Below are 19,303 nucleotides of genomic sequence, written 5' to 3' on the forward strand. Positions count from 1 at the left end.
AACTTTTCCAAAAGGAATTTGAACATCAGCAGCCATTGCATGGTAACAACTTTTGGTCACTATCAGTCTGGACCACAATAAAACCCCATGATCTAAAGGTGAAATGATTCATATCACATTACTAATCCTGAGTCATCCAGCCCCCAGAGAGATTTATTTAAATTCAAATTTATAATCCAGGTAGAAGATTAGTTCTGAAATAATGATATTTTGAGCAATTTCAAAATACATTCACTTCAAGTTTGATGCTCCTTTAATACAATCAAGCAGCTGCAAGTAGGGGCAGGCATATTTTAAAGTATCACGTTTTTTTCCCCGTTTTAAAAAAGCCCTATTTTAGATTAACTTATTTTTAAGACTGAACCTTCATTCAGTACTACTGAAATACTCTGAATCAAGTAGCCCATGTCAGCCTCCTACATTTCAAAAATCTACTGTAAGAAAAGTCAGATCCTCTCAAGAGAGCATAAAAGAGATAAAACCATGGCTAGATGCAAAGTAGGAACAGGAATAAGCATATCTGAAAGTAACCAAGTAATTTCAACTAATTATTCCTTATGCTCATGCATGAAGAGATTTGAGTATAGGGATTACTTCTCTCTCTCACACAGATTCTCACATCTCTACCCCAAACCACAATATTTTTAAACAAGACTAGGTTAACAGAGATAGCTAAAGGGTTCTCTTCAGCTATGATTCAATCTAAATTGTTATCAAGTCCTGAAGGTGAACCCAGCTGTTTAAACTACAAGACCATGTCAAGCTGTCAGCAAGTTTGTACTGTGAGTTCTTTAGTATTTAAACAGTCAATGCTGACTTGCTCGATTGATTGTACTCAAGGTCATGAACTACAGCAGAAACAAATTGGAATGCAGGAAGACCTCAAATTCTATAAAGTCCTTTGGGGTATTAAGAAACATAAATATTACAATATATCTCTTACTTAAAGTTTCCTGAATTGAGGGACCAACACAACCTGACAAAAAGCACTGCACTGTGTCAACTATTTGCACTGTACACCAGAAGTTCATCTACCGTGAGGACTTGTTGGAGGGTGAGGGTGCTATGGAGAGTTCTATGCTAAACTGCATTGAAAGACAGCTAAATAAATAAATATTAAATAATTTTCTATCATTACTTTTCCACGTAGTCAACTGCTGTAGTTGCCACAAAAATATTATATGATCATGAATGGGCAGTGAGGCTGTCTGTGGGATCACAGATGTGAGGGTGGGTTGTCTATGGGACAATTAAAGCATGGTCCACTAACAGTGGATACTGACCTCTGTCATGCAACAGGGATATGTAACCTAGATGCATATTGTACTACTAGCGATGACCCACAGCTTTGCCATTCAAGTTTATGGCAAATATGGGGGTGGGAAAGTATGTGCACTGTGCTGGGAAATCTTGTGTTGATTTGTGCAAATGGCAAATGCTGCGGTGAGGAGCTATCTGTGTTTGGGGTTATTGTGTGTTCTGGGAGATTCGTGCTGAGTTGTGTCTAGGGGGTGTTCACTGGGAGACTGTGTTGAGCTGTATGGGTGGTGAATGATGGCTAGTTGAGTTAATTTGTGTGAGGGTATTATGTTTGGGTATTTTGCGTTGTGCAATTTGTAAAGTCAAAATGGCTGAGAACTTAAAAAAATACATTTTCCCCAAAGTTTGTGCCCAGAGCTGCTCCCTGTCAGGAGGCACCACCACCTTTTTGTTACCCCACACAGCTGTCACTCCCACCTCCTCTGATCAACTGTCACATTCCAACCACCACAGAACCTTTGGACTCCCAACATTCCACCTGGTTCTCACAGGGAATATGAGTGAGATTGGCGGAAATGTGTGTGTAGTACAGGGAGATTTTTGTTGATTTGCATGTGGGTTGTGTGGTGATGGGAGCTTTGTGCAGGTGGCAAGTGAGGGATATGTGCTGCGGTGGGGGCTGCGTGTGTTTGGGGTTACTCTATGGGAAGGGTTATGTTGGTGGTTTTGAAGAACTGCAGCAGTTGGACCCAGTAATTAACCATCTGGCTAGTCTCCCTCATTCAACCAATAAAATTGTTGCAAGCTAATTAGGTGTAGATATTAACTCTGATATGGCAATGGTGTAGGACTCTTTGCCTGACTTTGGCTGTACACCACATGGGTGTAATTCATAGTCAAAATGGCTGAAAACTTAAAAACTGGACTGCAACAGACTGCAAATCATGCTGATGATTCAACCTTGTGATATTCTGAACAAAAAGAGTTCACAACCATGACTGAAGCTGTTTCCATCACTTCACATTGATTCTATACAAATCTTATGCTTCAAAGTGACAATCCTGGAATCTTATTATATACATGAAAAAATGTGACTAGGGCAGGGATTCTCAGGGTATCAAGCCTCTGCCATCCCATATATTTTAGTGGTCGTTGTGGGGGGTAGAATGGGAGAAACAGAGACTAGTTTGCCTGACATTTCAACATTTAATACAGCTATCATTTCAATAACTACCTTCTTGGGGGTTACCCTTTAGAAAGAGAGAGATTCTGTTTGGCAAGTTCACTGGATATAGATATACTGTATCTCTTCATTCCACCTCCCAGTAAGGAGTTAGATCAGGCATAGGCAATCTATGGCACGTGTGCCAAAAGTGGCACGCGAGCGGATTTTTAGTGGCACTCGCACTACCCGGGTCCTGGCCACCGGTCTGGGGGGCTCTGCATTTTAATTTAATTTTAAATGAAGCTTCTTAAACATTTTAAAAACCTTATTTACTTTACATACAACAACAGTTTAGTTATATATTATAGACTTATAGAAAGAGACCTTCTAAAAACGTTAAAATGTATTACTGGCACGCGAAACCTTAAATTAGAGTGAATAAATGAAGACTCGGCACACCACTTCTGAAAGGTTGCCGACCCCTGAGTTAGATTCACAGGATTTAAATAGTTGTCAAAAAAAATTAAAACCAAAACACAATAGACTGTTACTAAAACAGTGTTTGCACAAATGAAAGTTAGAAAATGTTACATTACCTGTTAAGTTCATCCAAACATAGGCGAAGCGTCTCATATGTTGTTAGAGCAACCTCATACTTTCCCTGCTTGATACGACTCAGTTCATTGTCCTTTCTACTGCCATGTAAAATAGCGACCCTGAAATAGCCCCAAGTGTCCAACTCATCCTTCCAGTTATAAAGCACAGAAAGAGGGGCCACTATCAGGAAAGTCTAAAAACAAACAGCTGTCATTATACTGCTGCAGAACCCATGTCAAAAACATTGTATCAAGTGTTGTCATGCAAAAGTCAAAATAATGAGCATTGTTTTAGTATTTAAAAGTTTGAATTTTATTTAATCATTTTCCATAAATGATATCTATTATTTGCTTAGAGTTATATGAACTGAATAGAGAAGAGAAGACTCTGGAAAGAAGATTAGAGGACAAACTCATAAAAGTAAAACAATCTGAGTTTATTTACAGTGTGTTATCATCAGAGGAAACATTCAGTAAAATGGTGTCCAGAAGGAGTACTCCTTCAAAGCAATAATGGTAGTTACTCAAGTTATACTGTAAAGCTTAAAAAAAAATCTATTTCATATGGACAGTGAGAGTAAAACTGATGAAATGCAAGAAATGTAGAAAAATTATGACTGTAGACTGATGGAGAAAACACAAACAATCACTTTCTACTTCTACAGAATTTGTATCCACGGATCACAAAATGTTTTACAGATGGGAAAACAGAGGCACAGAGTGATTCAGTAACTTGTTCGATGTCAGAAAGCTAGTTAATGGCAGAGCAAAGAATAGAATACAGATTTTTTGTCTTCCAAAAGACACCGGCAACTGAATTATATAATTAGTTCATTAACTATATTTGCTACAACGAGCCTCAAAAGGCCAATATTGATTCACATTTTATTTGTTTTATAAAATGTATTTTAGGTATTAGCGATATTAACCCTTGCCAGAAAAATGCAAAACACTAAAATTGTTCGTGGTAGATACAATTAGCTGATTTCAACCTTTTTACAACATGTATTTTAGTTCTATGCATATATTCCAAAACAGTAGATATTCTCTGGATTCAATTGTGAATTTTTGTTTAATAAAGTATTTCAAATTAACCTCTACTGTTTTGTATTTAGTAAGCGTTTGTGTTAGTATGTTTACACGGCTTTCGTAAAAAGAAACATATGACTGCTAATTAGTACATGCCCTTGAATAGGACACAGGACTGGGAAACAGGACACTAGGTTCTATTCCTGGTTGACACACCTTGGAAAGTTACTTAACTTCTGTGCCTCAGTTTTCTCTCATCTGTACAATGGGAATAATACTAAATTAACCACATTTGAGAACTCGTTTAAAATACACAGATAAAAAGCACTATATAAATATTAAGTATTATTAATAAAACCATAATCTTTTATAATCCTGATCCCATTACAAATGCTCATTCAAAGGATTGTGGGACCAACTCATGGGCAAGATATTGAAAAGCTTCCATTTAGCACATTACTTTGGGTAAAGGAACTAATCAGAACTTTACGAATAAAAGTATTTATCTCAGAATCCTATTTCAAGCAACAATACTTATTACTTGTTTTTACCACCCAAAAGAGAAATAAGGGTTACTTGTGTATTGTATACCATTGACACTTTTGTCATCATTTTTTTCTCTCTTTCTTTTCAGGGCATTGAACCACAAAGTAAAGTTTCTTGAAATCCACCTTGTCTAAACTACTGCATACAATAGGTTTCCAAAACACCGATTTTTAAGCAATATACAAATTCATTGTGGCAACAATCATCAAATAAGAATTAAAGTAAGACTAAAAGAGGCAATTCAAAAGTAATTTTACTTAGCTGAACATCTCTTCAGCTATAATCATGGACAGGTGTAACTTATAATGTTAGTTATGTGTCTTAGAAGTTCTCTACTCCCTCAACTTATGAGCTGTGAAACTGAAAATATTATCCAAATTCTACTCATTATGTTGGTTCCATACACATTGATACAAATAAAATATCAAAAGACACCTGCTACAGAATAATATATAAATTACCATTATAAGCGCCATTACTTTAAAACAGTGGCAAACTTGCTGGTGCAGTCTTAAAACATGGGGCCCATTAAATCAACGATATTAAGTTGCAGCTGATTTAATCCTGAAAAGAAGATGGATCCACCAACCAACCATTAAAAATATGTAAGTGTTAAGAATTTAAATAAAAGGTTTAAGATGGTTCCTGCAACTCAATCACCTCAATCAAATGAAAATCACCTGGGTCTTTCAATGTAGGCATACGAAGGTGTGTCTTACATTTAAAATAAACTTTTAGATAATTTATCCATTTGCTAACATTATAACAGATTATACAGGAAATCATATAGCCTCACTTCTAAAATCATCATCTGTCTACCATTCAACATTTTATAGCTTATGGACACTTCACAGATACAATAATGTCATTTTGAGCCATCAAAACACCTATCAACTTGTAACAGTCATTATAAAGGGAGCCAATAGCTATCCCTACGTTTAGGTTGCCTAGCACTTTGTTATAAAAGATCCTTCCCATCTTTTTTGAGACACACTAAAACCTCAATCGTTTGTAGCAGGATTTTGGAATTCATCAGAGGGAAAGCCCTTAGGCTGGAGAAATACTTTTTCTTTGTCTCGTGAAATTACACTCGGTTCTCCTGATATGAACCATTTTCCTTTTTTTGCTTCCATTGCTCATAGGTCTTAATTACATGATCACATGCAGTTTTCCATAGGACACTTGCCTAATTCAGTGCACAGAAAGGACACACATGGAAGAGTTAAGGTTACACTAGCATTTCCTAACTTTCGAGTGCTTGACTTTGCAAATGTTTTTTAACAGTTTCGATATGCGATATACTATGTATTAAAGCATAATCAAATAATATTTAATTTTCCTTTCACGGACAATGGCTTCACTATCTACTTAGACCATTGGCTTCATCCTGCTGAATTTTCCTATTGAATTTTCACATTTTGGTATAGTTAAATACAGGGCGGCGGTCCGGGTCTTCGGGGGCGGGTCCTTCATTCGCTCCGGGTCTTCCGTGGCACTGAAGGACCTGCCGCCGAAATGCCGCTGAAGACCCGGAGCGAGTGAAGGACTCACCGCCAATGTGCCACCGAAGACCCAGACCGCCACCAGGTGAGTAAAAAAATTAAAAAGGTGCCTATATTTGGTGCTCTTTTTTAGGGCGCGGGGCCCTCTTAGGCACGGGGCTTGATTCGGGGGAATTGGCCTAAAGCCGGCCCTGGTTAAATAAATGCTAGACCTACATACTGCATTGTCTCGGTTTTTAAAAAACTGGGAGGTTGACTTGCATTATCTAAAATCCATGAACATTTGTATTTACACATGCAAACACCCCAAAACCTGGTATACACAAACATTTTTTGCAGTGCACGTAAGTTTTTATTAAAAAAAAAAAACAAAAAAAAAAAAACCACCACACACACAGCATCAGCTTTTATGTTATCAAAAAAAAATCTCTATCAATTAAAATCTGTACCTTTTTGGGGATATATGTTGGTTCTTTTTTCATGGTCCTCAATAAAAACTCTGGCATATTGTTTTCAATATCTTCACGTGTTCCCTTTTTGCATAGTACTGCAGCCAGAAATGAAATGACCTAGAGAAAGAATGCAATTTACAGTGAATATGCAGAAAATGCAACAAAACATGAATATGTCCTTCAGACACAGACATTCAGGGCACGATCCTGGAAGTGCTAAGCATCCTCAGCTTTTGCTGACTTCATCCTTGAGATATGAGCTCAACTCTCCTACAGGGCTAGAATGTTTGCTAATGAGTGAAGAAAAAAAACAGAGCCCTGAAAAACACAGAAGATGTAGTGCAGGAGGATAGGGAGAAATGATGGAAGGGGCATGCCTAGGAACTTTCCAAAGAAGGGAGAAAATAGGGTCCTTGAATGGGAAAACAGAAGCAGCACAGATGTGGTTAGTCCACCTGAAACTTCAGTCCAAAGTTTCCTCTGGGGAAGGGTTTTAAAGTGATGGTTGCCCAATCCTATTAATATGTATTTCTTATATATTTCATAGATAAGGCCAGAAGAGACCACTATTACCTGCTAGTCTGACCTCCTGTATACACAGGCCATAGGATTTTCCTGAATTAAACTAGAGCATGTCTTTTAGAAAAATATTCAATCTTGATTTAAAAATTGCCAGTGACAAAGAATCCATCACAACTTGATAGATTGAGGGTAATTAACCATTGGAACAATGTTAAAAATGTGCACCTTATTTCCAGCCTACCTTTATCTAGCTTCAACTTACAGCCACTGGATCTTGTTATATCTTTCTCTGCTAGATTGAAGAGCCCAATATCAAATTTTGGGGCCCCATGTAGGTACTTATAGACTACAATCAAGTCACCCCTTAACCTTCTCTTTGTTAAACTGAATAGACTGACGCAAGGAGCTCAATCACTATTAAAGGCATGTTTTCAAATCTTTTAATCTAGCAGTTTTCAACCTTTTTTCATTCACAGATCCTGAACATTTTTTGAATGGAAGTGTGGACCTCTTTGGAAATCTTAGAGGTAGTCTGCGGTCCCCCAGGGGGCCATGGACCACTGTTTATGCTAACAACCACCTTTCGCGGTCCTCTTAGACATAGACCACTGACCCCCAGAGGTCCACAGACCACATATTCAGAACCACTTTGATCATTCTTGTGGCTCTTTTCTGAGCTCTCTCCAATTTAGCATCATCATCCTTCTTGAATTGTGAACATCTGAATTGAACATAGTATTCCAGTAGCAGTTGCACTAGTGCCAAATACAGCGGTAATATAACCTCCCTACTCCTACTTGATATTTCCTTGTTCATATATCCAAGTATCATATTAGTCCTTTGGGCCAACATTGCACTGGCAGCTCACATTCAACTGATTATCCAAAATGGCCCCAAAGTCTTTTTCAGAGTCACTGCTTCCCAGGATACAGTCCTTGCTCCTCCAATTCTCCGAGGCTAGCACCAGGATTAGCTTTCTCCATTGGATTCAGGGACTGAACTACAGCAAGGTCACCTTGTTAAGCCCCAATTGCAACACACTCTCTGCTGACTTCAGCTTATCTGTCAGCTTGGAATGTGCGTGGCTTGGGGTAATATGGGTATATACACTGCAACATTCTATAGTAGGTTAGAGGCCCACAGTCTGAGCTATTTTGGGCTACACTTCAGTTGTCATCCAGAAGAAACAGAAGGCAAAAAGCACAGCTATTGGCAGACACAGTTTGGCCCCAAGTCACATTTTTAAAAATCACCCAGGTATGATGTCCCAGGAACTGTGCAGCAGCAAGAAGCAGCTGTTCTGCCACTGCAGTGCTCATCTTTTAGAAGTTTGGCAGTTCCTCTACTGCTCACAGCAGCAGCCAGCTCCCGTCCCTTTCCTCTGCAGCTGCCTCACAGCTGTTCATAGCAGGACAGAGCTAAAGCTGTCAGCACCACAGAGAAGGAGGTAGCCAACAGGGAATGGTGGAGGGAGAGACAGCAAGGAATGCTGAGCTGCCAGGAAAAAAACATGCAAAGGATAGAGGTGGGTGGGGCATAAGAGGGAGAAGCCACCATGTGGGGCAGGAGAATGGAAAGCTACCATAGGGGCCAGAGGAGGCAATACAATTTTAGGCACAATTCTTCATATAAACTGAGGGGGCAAGGTAGTTTGTACGCATATCAGTGAATTTTAATAATAGGTTTTTGGTGGTGGTGGTGGTGGTGGCAAATTTTTTTTTAACCCTTTCAAGCATAAACTGAAATTCCGCAGAAAGAAATAACTTCTAGTGGTTTCCAGACTCTTCATTTATTTGAAGAATTATCCCCATCAAACTTTCACATTTTGGTAACTGTGGCAAAGGTCTGAAAAAGGACAATCTGCCAGAGAAATCTGTTGCTCCTTCAACTGAAGCAGGAAGCAAACTGGAGAACAGGCAGCATAAGGAGGGGGAATTGAAGCCAAAAACATTTCACTTTTCTCTGAGACACCTCATAACAGATAGATAGGGGAGACAGAACCTCCAGAAACAATATAGTTTGAACTCTGTAAAATAAACATACATAAATTATTTTGTAAATCCATCCTGCTACAACAGACACAGCCATTTCTCAGAATGTTCTCTAATAACTATTTTACAGCACAACTACTTAGGTGGTCACAAGTTTAAGGAAATAATTAGGAAAAAATAAAAAGACTTCAAAACTTTATTCACTCTTCAGGCCTTTAACTTTCTTTTTAGCCTCTTTTCAAGGTGTGTTGGAAAAGGAATAGAGATCTTGCTACTACTCACCATGATCCATCAGCACCACCCCTGCTTCCATAAAGAAAATCGGTAAATAAAATTATTTCTTCATATCTGGGGACACCACTAAGATAAGTTAAAACTAGGGATGTCGATTAATCACAGTTAAATCACGCGATTAAATAAAAAAAAATTAATCGCTATTAATTGCAGTTTTAATCACACTGCTAAATAGAATACCAATTGAAATTTATTAAATATGTTCAATGTTTTTCTACATTTACAAATATATGGATTTCAATTACAAATCAGAATACAAAGTGTACAGTGCTCACGTTATATTTTGTTTACAAATATTTGCACTGTAAAAATGATAAAAGAAATAGTATTTTTCAATTCACCTCATATAAGTACTATAGTGCAATCTCTATCGTGAAAGTGCAATTTACAAATGTAGATTTTTTTTTGTTACATAACTGCACTTAAAAACAAAAACAATGTAACTTTAGAGCCTACAAGTCGCCATGAGAACGCCTGTTCTCACTTTCAGGTGACACTGTAAACAAGAAGCAGGCAGCATTATCACCTGCAAATGTAGACAGACTTGTAGACTTATTGTTTTATTTTTGAGTGCAGTTTTTTTTTTGGTACATAATTCTACATTTGTAAGTTCAACTTTCATGATAAAGAGATTACACTACAGTACTTGTATGAGGTGAATTGAAAAATACTATTTCTTTTGTTTTTTACAGTGCAAATATTTGTAGTAAAAATATAAAAATGAGCACTGTACACTTGTATTCTGTGTTGTAACTGAAATCAATATATTTGAAAACATAGAAAACATTCAAAAATATTTAAATAATATTCTATTATTGTTTAACAGCACGATTAATAGCGATTGATTTTTTTAATCCCTTGACAGCCCTAGTTAAAACAATGTTATTTTAACATTAAATGGACAAATGTAAGGAAATTTAAAATTAAGGCTGCACTTTGCCCATAGTCCACCCCACTGTGACTATGGTGTAACAGAAGGTAATTCTACATGCCATACAGATTAAGGAAGTGGCTGCCTGAAATATGAATTTCTTTAATTTACATCAGACACACCAGCCTCCATGTAGGATAATATGTTTGGGGAGGGGGAAGGAGGAGTTTAAACAGTAGTTCAGAAATTCAGGATTTCATCAGGTTTAAACATTACACTCCTAAAACCAAATCCTGCAAACTGCTGCACATGGGCAGACCTCTATACCCATGGTGTCCTATTGACTTCAACAGGGGTCTGCCCAGAGCCCCATTGATTTCTGTGAAGATCTACATAAGAGCAGAGGTTCACCTATTCAGAATAGTTTGCAGGACTGGAGTTTTAATATACTAATTTAACCTCATACAGTGCCTCCTTCATGCTCTTGTGGTATTAAAAACCAACAGTATTTTCCTAGGGTTAATAAAATACTCCATATCCAAACTCTGACTTTGAAAATAAAACTGAGCCCAACTGATTTAAATGAAATTTAGTTGAGAAATGAATTGTCATCTTGAGAATTTAGATGCAATGTTACAACTGAAAATGAGATTTTAAACTGAATTACACACACTTTTTGAAAAGGGACATTTAAAAATGTCAGGAGTTTCTAAGCTATAGCAGCACCGTGGGGGGTTGCTAAAATAAACTGTATTGAATAGAAGTTTAACAAATCATTTACAAAAACCAAGTTATCCATTATGGAACAAACTTTAAATTAAGCCTCAAAGAAATCCCAAAAGAATAAAATCGGCAATCTAATCTCTGAATTGGTCATAGGATAGAATGGTATTTCATCCCCAAAATGACAAACCAAATTATCATTCTGAGAAAGGCATCTTTCCCCATGCTGACAAGGAAACATTTACAGGCTGTTTCCTTACACACTGTCAGTTAGCAATATACACTATATACCAGGGTCTGGGAAACAGTGCAATAACATTTCCCACTGGCCAATGTGAAGGGGCAAGGGGAAATCAGACTTGGTTATAACATTTGCACTAGTGTTTTTGAACATTTCCTCATTATAATTAAAAAAAAAAAGTCTTCAGAAGTAGGGGGGGAAATCTCACTCACTGTATGCATTAGTATATCCTAAAGGCATCCCAGACATCTTCCAGAATCATACTGTAATTTGAGCCAGGGATGGGAAGCTCAGCATGTAAACAAGCATGAGGAGGAGGAGGAGATTTTTACAGCACTGTAAATTAGGTTTTCTGATATGTGTTAAGTGGTTAATTAAAGTAACTGAATATACATAATACTTGTTTCAACACAGCAATGTTTTCTACACAAATAAATGAGACTCCTGCCTCTTTTGTATTTTCATATGCACCTTACTGCCCCTTCCTGCAGCTCGAAGTGCAGAGTATAAAGACTGACTTTTGGGGGTGGAGGGAGGCGGAGGCAGGGGGAGGAGGGAGAGAATATACAAGATACTCTTTTAATGATGCATTCTTCTTCAAAGTTGGGGTAGCAATTAGAAAGTTTATCACACTGCAATTCCAAACAACTACATAAAATCAGTTGTTGCAACATGCTGAGCTTGCTTGTCTCCCATCTATCCCTTCATAATAATTAATTATTCCATACAGTTATACGGCAGAGGAAGCACGCCACTCACTATCACCCAGCATCATCTATGTGCACCATTCTTGCGGGCAAACTGCTTGATATTAAAACTTCTAGGAATCCTGCTCTCTAAAATAGTCTATGCCTTGTATAGCTGAAGGGATAGTCTCGCAATTTATATGCAGAGGTAAAATTTTAAATTCAGCTTGATGAAAGTACTTTTCATTATAATTATCAATGACATTGCACTTTTAGAATTTGTTTTTCATAGTTTAGATGGTATTATAGAGCATTAGCTAAACAGGTTGATCAAGATTAAGAAAAAAGTTTAAGAACTTTTTAGTTTATATTTTAAAAGCAAACAATAAATATAGTGAACATGTGTTATTACTTGTATTCCTTCTCCTCTGAGAGGGATTTGTAGAATGAGCAGAATGTCAAAGAATGTTACCAACATAACGTTGACACAAGTCAACTGAAATATGATACACTGCAGAAACCCAAAATGGTTATTTAAATATTAGTGGTATTGAAATTGTCTGCCAAATATCTTTGGATACATGTTTTTTATTAGATTGTATGAGATACTTGCAGTTTAGAATACAAAAATACTTCTACATCTACTGTATTTGAGTGCATCTGATTAGTTTCCTTTGCTCTCAACCACATGCTAACAAGAAACCTAGGCATGATCAGGTGCAGCATTATGCAAACAGAAGCAGTTCCGTTTTATTCAAACTGAGAATGTTATAGCACAAAGAGGAAGACACACATTGTGTGGTACACCTATAAATACTCCCCCAAGAAAGAGACTTTGCCAAATGTACACTTAGTTTATTCTCCCTTTTTAAAGAGAAAAGGTTTATGATGTTACTCACTTTAGCATTGTCTCACACTAAGGAAAATTCTCAGTTAATATTCCCAGAAGTGGGGATGGGGAGAATTTTACACTGGAGTAGATGGATCAGTGGGGCTCCGGCAGGAATTAGACAATGGAGGAGTCGGCAGGGGGGAGAGAAGAGGGCATTATATATTAGATACTTTAGGATTCAACCCACTAACTAAATAAATAAAAGAAGTGGAGGAGTAAGAACCTCCTTCCAGATTAAAAATGTCCTAATTTCGACTGAATCATTGAACCCTGACGATCCAAAACAGATAAGAAAAAAATGCTACTATACTGTGTATCTTTTGCATTAACATTAGCTGTCATCTTTACTTATAAGAATAGTAGCCTAAATCACATACATTTCTGACTGGGAGACAACAATGGAATGAAACATCTTGGATCTTACAAAATTAATCTGGCTAGGGTCTCCAAAGTTTGGAGTATACCTGAAGTACTTTTCAAGAGCAGCACAAAACTGTTACTGTCTAGATAATGAATGAAAAACAACTTTAGCCACTCTGTGCATGTTAAAAGCGTAAAGCCCCATTTATAACCATTGTTATGATGCACAGAGAGTAATTCTCAAAATACCTAAAATATAAAGACAAACATTGGGACTCTAGCTAGATATACAATTATAACTTCTTAAATAGGTGCCTTTTAAAAATCATTAACCCTTATATGTAATCTATTTCATAAAGCATAGTCGTATCTGAACCAATAGTTTAAGGTGACAAAATACCTGTATTGTTTTTCCAAGTCCCATGTCATCTCCAAGAATACATCCTCTTTTACGAGCATAGTGTCCATAGAGAAACTGAACCCCATCTCTTTGATAATCACGCAGATACCTATTAATTGTATAAGGGATACAGTCCCCATCTACAGATAACTCAAAAGCAACTGCAGGAGACGGAAGCCTTTGGTCAGGGAAAAAAGGCTTTTCCAAATCTTCATCATCAAATATTAAGCTATTCCGGGGATCTTTACCAGCTCTGGCTTTACAGAGTTTTGTTATTATGATGTTCTTTTCTTCAGACCCCAAAAATGATACAATTGCAAATGATGTCCCATTCTTGTCTGTTTCAACTGACTTTATTGTGGCTTCACACAGTTTCCCACTTTCAGGAGATGGGGCAAGACACTTCTGTCCAGCATGCCACCTGTCTAAAAACAAAAACACACAAAAAAAGATGATGTTGCAAACTATGTGAAAAAAGTGCTACGCTTGTTATGCTTTTGTTAACACTGTTCAAAGTATTTTATTAACACTGTTCTGAGAAAATACATATATAAATAAAATCCAAAAATGAAGGGCCTTACTTATAAGTTTCCTGGGAATTTATCTGGTTTTCTCTTAAAATTTTACAAATGCGAGAAAATCTGGAAAAAACAAAAACAAAGGGCAGCGAGTGCTGGGGAGGGATGGCCTGTACTCATGGGGATGGAACTCACCATGTAGCACTTGAGGAAACCTTCCACACTCTACAGTGGTCAGGAGGTTTTGGCTGCAGGACCTTGCTCCCTACCTTCTCTTTCTGTGCCCCTGACACAGAGGCAGCCAACGGGGGTTCTGAAGAGGTGATCAGCAAAGGAGCAAAAGGCTGCAATCCGTGAATACTGGCCTCCTGATCCCACCGGTCCTTCAGCATGGCCCCCTCTGCTTCCCTTGCGCAGACTCTGTTTGGCAGGGGAAGTGGATGGAGCTCTGTGCCCTGGGGCCAGCTGCTACAGCTGCATGGCGGGGGAGCAAGGAGGGCAGGAAGCCTGCCCCCAACAGCCAAGACCTCTGGCATAGAGTCCCCCCTGCTACCGATGGCGGACACTGTCCCCTCCTGATCCAAGCCCTTCAATGTGGCCCCATCCACTCTCACATTGAAGGAGAGGGCTCTGTTTGGCAGGAGCCAGTACTCACCAGGGTGCGGCGTTCCGCTCCCTGCGGGCCTGTCACTGCAGTGGTCAGGCAGTCTTAGTTGCTTGGAGCCAGCTCCCTGCCCATCTCACTCCCCCAGAGCACAGAGGAAGCAGAATGGTGCCATGCTGAAGGACCAGATCAGTCTAGCAGAAGGCTGCACCATATGAGTACTGACACCCTTGCCAAAGAAAGCACCCTCCTGACCCCACCAGCTGTTTAGTGCAGCCTCAGCCACTTGCCCTGTGAAAAATTCCCAAGTCCCAAAAAAGCCAAAATTCAGTTGAGACCCCCATACACCCCTGTAATATCCTATATATACACATCAGGAAAAGTTTCCTGTCAGGGTATGCCCTGTAACAAATTTCCTGGGGAGGGTGTGGAATCTCCGTCATTGCAGGTTATTAAGAACAGGTCAGACAAACACTTGTAAGGAATGGTCTATTAGGTAGTCCTGCCTTGAGTTCAGGAGACTGGACTTGATGACCTCTCGAGGTCCCTTCCAGTTCTACATTTCTATGATTCCAAGATCTCTTTCTTGAGTGGTAACAGCTAATTTAGACCCCATCGTTCTGTATGTACAGCTAGGATTATTTTTTCCAATGCGCATTACTTTGCACTTATCAACACTGAATTTCTTGGTTCAAAGCAAAAACATGTTTTGTTGTAAAAAAAGAGATTTTCCTAAATGTCTGTGATGCCAAAGGAAATCCATTTTGTACAAAAGGTGTTGAAACGTGGTACAAATTTTGATCATCCTCCAAACAAAAAGGCTCTTCTCCCATCTCCACCTCCTTGCAGCTGCTCTGAATCCAAATGCATGTAAGCTTATATGTGCCTAATGTGATGGGATTCCACACGTCACAAGTCCCTAGGCATAATAGTGCCCAGCAGCCATACATAACTTTTTTTAAAGCACAAATCTGCACAGTATTAAAAAACTGCAGCAGAAGCCATGAGAAATACTATCATGGTCAAGAGCATAAGCAAATTACTGAGTCTTGCACAACTTAGCTAATATTGCTGCACAATATTGTGCCTCTGGTGCTCACAGTTCTCCAAAACAGTAGCAGTGAAATTAAGACTGATTAGTTTCATTGCTACTATGCAGATGTAGACAACAATATTAAATTTCACTCTACTACTGCTATGAGCAGCAGCAGAGACAGGCACCTGAACTATTTGTGGGGAAGGAGCACCCAAAAAGTAGAGACTGGCAATGAGGTACAGCAATGAGGAGTAGGAAGGCATCTTCCTAAGCAGCTGTCCTCATCGTGATTCCAATGCAAAGGTTCCAGAGAAATGAAAACATCCATCCATTTGCTTCTGCGCTCTCTTAAATGGCTCCACAAAGGGGTCCTGAGGGAGAGGAGAAACCTGTCCACTGGTCCCCTCTTAGGGTTCAACGCAAGAATCCATGGGAGAGGTAATACTCTCCTAGCCACACTCCCTGGCTCCTATGAGATCTATATATTTTCAGGACAATTCTTTTAAACGTATTAATTAGAAATAGATTACAAGTTTATTTAATTACATGAAAAATGTTAACACAGAAGAATATATCTAATTTCTGAAAGATTAGAATCTTTGTCTCATCATTACTGTTGCATACATGTGCTTGGAGTACCTAAAAAAGAGCACGCAGGTAAACTCCCCAACAAAAAATGTATGAATCTTCATGCTAGTGTGCAAAATTAGAAGTGAATCTAACCAACAAAGAAGTGAAACTCACTATATACAACATGCTGTTAAAAAGCCACAAACTAAAAAAGGGGTGTGTGAAATCCTGTAATCTTTCAGTTACAGTAATCTTAGGTGTACCATGTAACAAAACAAAAAAAAAAAATCTAAAAATTTGCAGTTAATGTGATTTGAGATGACACAGCCCTTACTTTTAAGCCAGCAAATCAACTTTTTCCAGTTACAGGAAAAGAATGGAAAGCCAGAAGATTGTCAGTAGTCTAGAGTGAATGAAGAAATTCTGCCTACAGAATAGGGATTACTGTTTATTAACAGTAATATTAATTATATATATTGTGGTATCAATCCAATTCCTAGTCCGGATCAACGCTTTGATGTGAAAAGCAATGTTCTGGAAGATACAGTCCTTCCCACAAAGAACTTCAAATCTAACATGAAACAAGCAAACAAACATTATAAAGAAAGGGGATAGGAAGCCAAGAGTAATGGCAACGAGGCCATCATCTTGACAAAATCCAAGGTGGCAGTGTCGTAAAAAATGCAACAATCATTGCAGATTCACTCAAATCTGGTCCACACACAATTTATGTACCAGTATAACTATTTCTGTCAGGAGTAGTGTGATGATTTTTTTTTTAAACCAAAAAAAAGTTATATTGGTACTTTCCCAAGTGGGCACAGTTATACCAATATCAAAGTGCTTATATCCCTTTCCTGTATGAGAATAAGCTATACCATTATAAGCACTTTTATACCCATTTAGCTGCATCCATACTTGGGGAGTTGTACCACTTTACTACACCAGTAGAGCATTGATGCAGCCCCTTACAGTACCTGTTACTTAACACAGTATTACACTTGATCTTAGCTCATAGACAGCCAAGACATCTTCAAAGCATTGTACAGATATTTATTAATCCAAACTACCCTTGAAAGGCAATAAGTAACTTACCTCTGATATCGTCGCACATTTCAATTTATAACCACAGATGTACTTGCAACATCCATGAATTAGAACATCCAGACATCCACGATAACAAGAGAAGTCAGTGAGCCCATTTCATATGCTAACAGAGATAGAAGGAAAAGGAGCCAATCACTCAACTTTGAAGGTTAACACCAATCAAGATGGGACTCAGAGAGCCTGTTGTGATGTTCTTACTCCCTACATGTTCAATGGCCTATGCTTTGGATCCTAATAAGCTGCCCCTGGTGAACAAAACGCATGGGCTGAAGTGGACTTATGACATCCACTGACCAGGCAAGCATTCTTACCCTGCTAGAACATACTGAGCAACTGGCTAGATTTTTAGAGAGTTTAACATCAATAAGTTAGGTTTCAGAGTAGCAGCCGTGTTAGTCTGTATTCGCAAAAAGAAGAACAGGAGTACTTGTGGCACCTTAGAGACTAACAAATTTATTAGAGCATAAGCTTCACAAGTACTCCTGTTCTTCTTTTTATCAATAAGTTAAATCATCTTACCAATGATCAACAATGTTCATACACAATCATCTCTTATCACCTTTTCCTATATAATACCAAATACCAGGGCACATCATTTACTAAAAACTTCTACTCTTGTACTTTACAGATTTTTTTCTTACACAATATAACGTTTCAATCATCTTTTAATATATACTTGAGCTCCAACTTTTTAATAAATACCAGACAGAGTACACACACCTCTTCTGGATAGACTATCAGACAAATAGGCGAATCAAACTGAGAATTAAACATAAAAACTTTCCAATTCAACTCTAATTGTTCTTACGAACCATATACCAAGTTTTAACTAGATTTTAACATAAGATAAAATAAAAAGACTACAGAGAACAAACAGGGCAAATAGAGACATTGAAGAAAACCAAATAAATAAAAAGCCGAACAAGTAATCTCTTCATATTAACCAATACTTACCTTGTCTTTGCCCTCCATTAAAATTGAACTGAGGTAGCGTGATCAGTTTCAAAATAAAAAATGTTGATAGTATTAAAATCTGGTGAAAATAAAACAGCCTGTGTCAAAATTGTATTTAAAATTTGAAGGGAAATCAATATAACAGACCTGGGACTATCTCCCTTAACATATATACACATTAGGGGTCAAGTCTTGCACTCCTTGTGCACTCCAGGGGCACAAACGATGCAGGACTGGGATTTTTTATTACATTATATATAAATGTATTCTATTAAATTATTTCAGTATTTCCCCTAATTAAGAACCCAGTTCCACGCTTCTTCCCACTCCTCCCCATGTCCTTTATCACGAAAACAGACATGTTTAGGAAGTAACAAAATGTTCATTGACAGCATAACACCTCCTCAGTCCTCTCCCCAATCCTCCAAAATACATCGTGATTTCATTTACAGCTAAATGTAGACGTTCTGCCTAAGCCCCAAAGCTCTCTCACTTTCTTGCAAAAGAGGGGGCGGAGAAGATAACATATTCCCTGCCATGAGTGTGTTTCAGAGAATATTAAAACACCCCTGGAACTGGAGACTGGTTGGAATGTGTTGATAAGGAAGGAATAGTTCAAGGGGCAGCGTGTGCAACCCCCACGCCGTGCGGGGGTGTGGCTGGCGCTGGTCAGTTGCAATCCCCGCACCCCTTGTCCCCGCAGCGAGATCCCCGAGGATGGCGGAAGGGCAGGGGCTCCCCGGCGGGGGCTGCATGAGAACAGGACGGGGAGGGAGGCTGCTCTGGTCGGGGGGGGCTGGACCCCGGTCAGCTCCCCTCTCCCAGCTCGGGGGGGGGGGGGGCAGACACCCGCCTCCCTGCTCCTTGCCTGAGCTGCACCGGGCGCTGCGACTGCTCCACTCCAGCCTGCGCCTCCGGGGGCAGGCTCTACAGCCAAATATCGCGAGATGTAGAGGAGGCTCTACGGGATTTTCTCTTAAAGGC

The 19,303-nt window shown here is 38.7% G+C and overlaps 1 protein-coding gene across 5 annotated transcripts in view; it reads right to left on the bottom strand.

Moving 5' to 3' along the window:
• Window positions 1-19,064, bottom strand: part of ERCC6L2 (ERCC excision repair 6 like 2) — a 96,610-nt gene extending 77,546 nt beyond the window's left edge. For 2 of the 5 annotated variants that reach the window (XM_034773252.1, XM_034773251.1), the window contains exons 1-6: window positions 18,770-19,059; window positions 18,320-18,398; window positions 17,354-17,468; window positions 13,531-13,955; window positions 6,548-6,667; window positions 3,022-3,215 (exon numbers count right to left, since the gene is read on the bottom strand). In XM_034773252.1, the coding sequence (XP_034629143.1) occupies window positions 3,022-3,215; window positions 6,548-6,667; window positions 13,531-13,955; window positions 17,354-17,372 (758 nt within the window). In that variant the 5' untranslated portion in view covers window positions 17,373-17,468; window positions 18,320-18,398; window positions 18,770-19,059. Of the gene's footprint in view, window positions 1-3,021; window positions 3,216-6,547; window positions 6,668-12,777; window positions 13,498-13,530; window positions 13,956-17,353; window positions 17,469-18,319; window positions 18,399-18,769 lie in introns of those variants that run through there. The other 3 variants (XM_034773253.1, XM_034773255.1, XM_034773254.1) reach the window with 3 other exon arrangements.
• Window positions 19,065-19,303: the final 239 nt, after the last annotated feature.

Source organism: Trachemys scripta, chromosome 6 (genome assembly GCF_013100865.1).
Source record: "Trachemys scripta elegans isolate TJP31775 chromosome 6, CAS_Tse_1.0, whole genome shotgun sequence".
Taxonomy (NCBI): Eukaryota; Metazoa; Chordata; order Testudines; family Emydidae; genus Trachemys; species Trachemys scripta.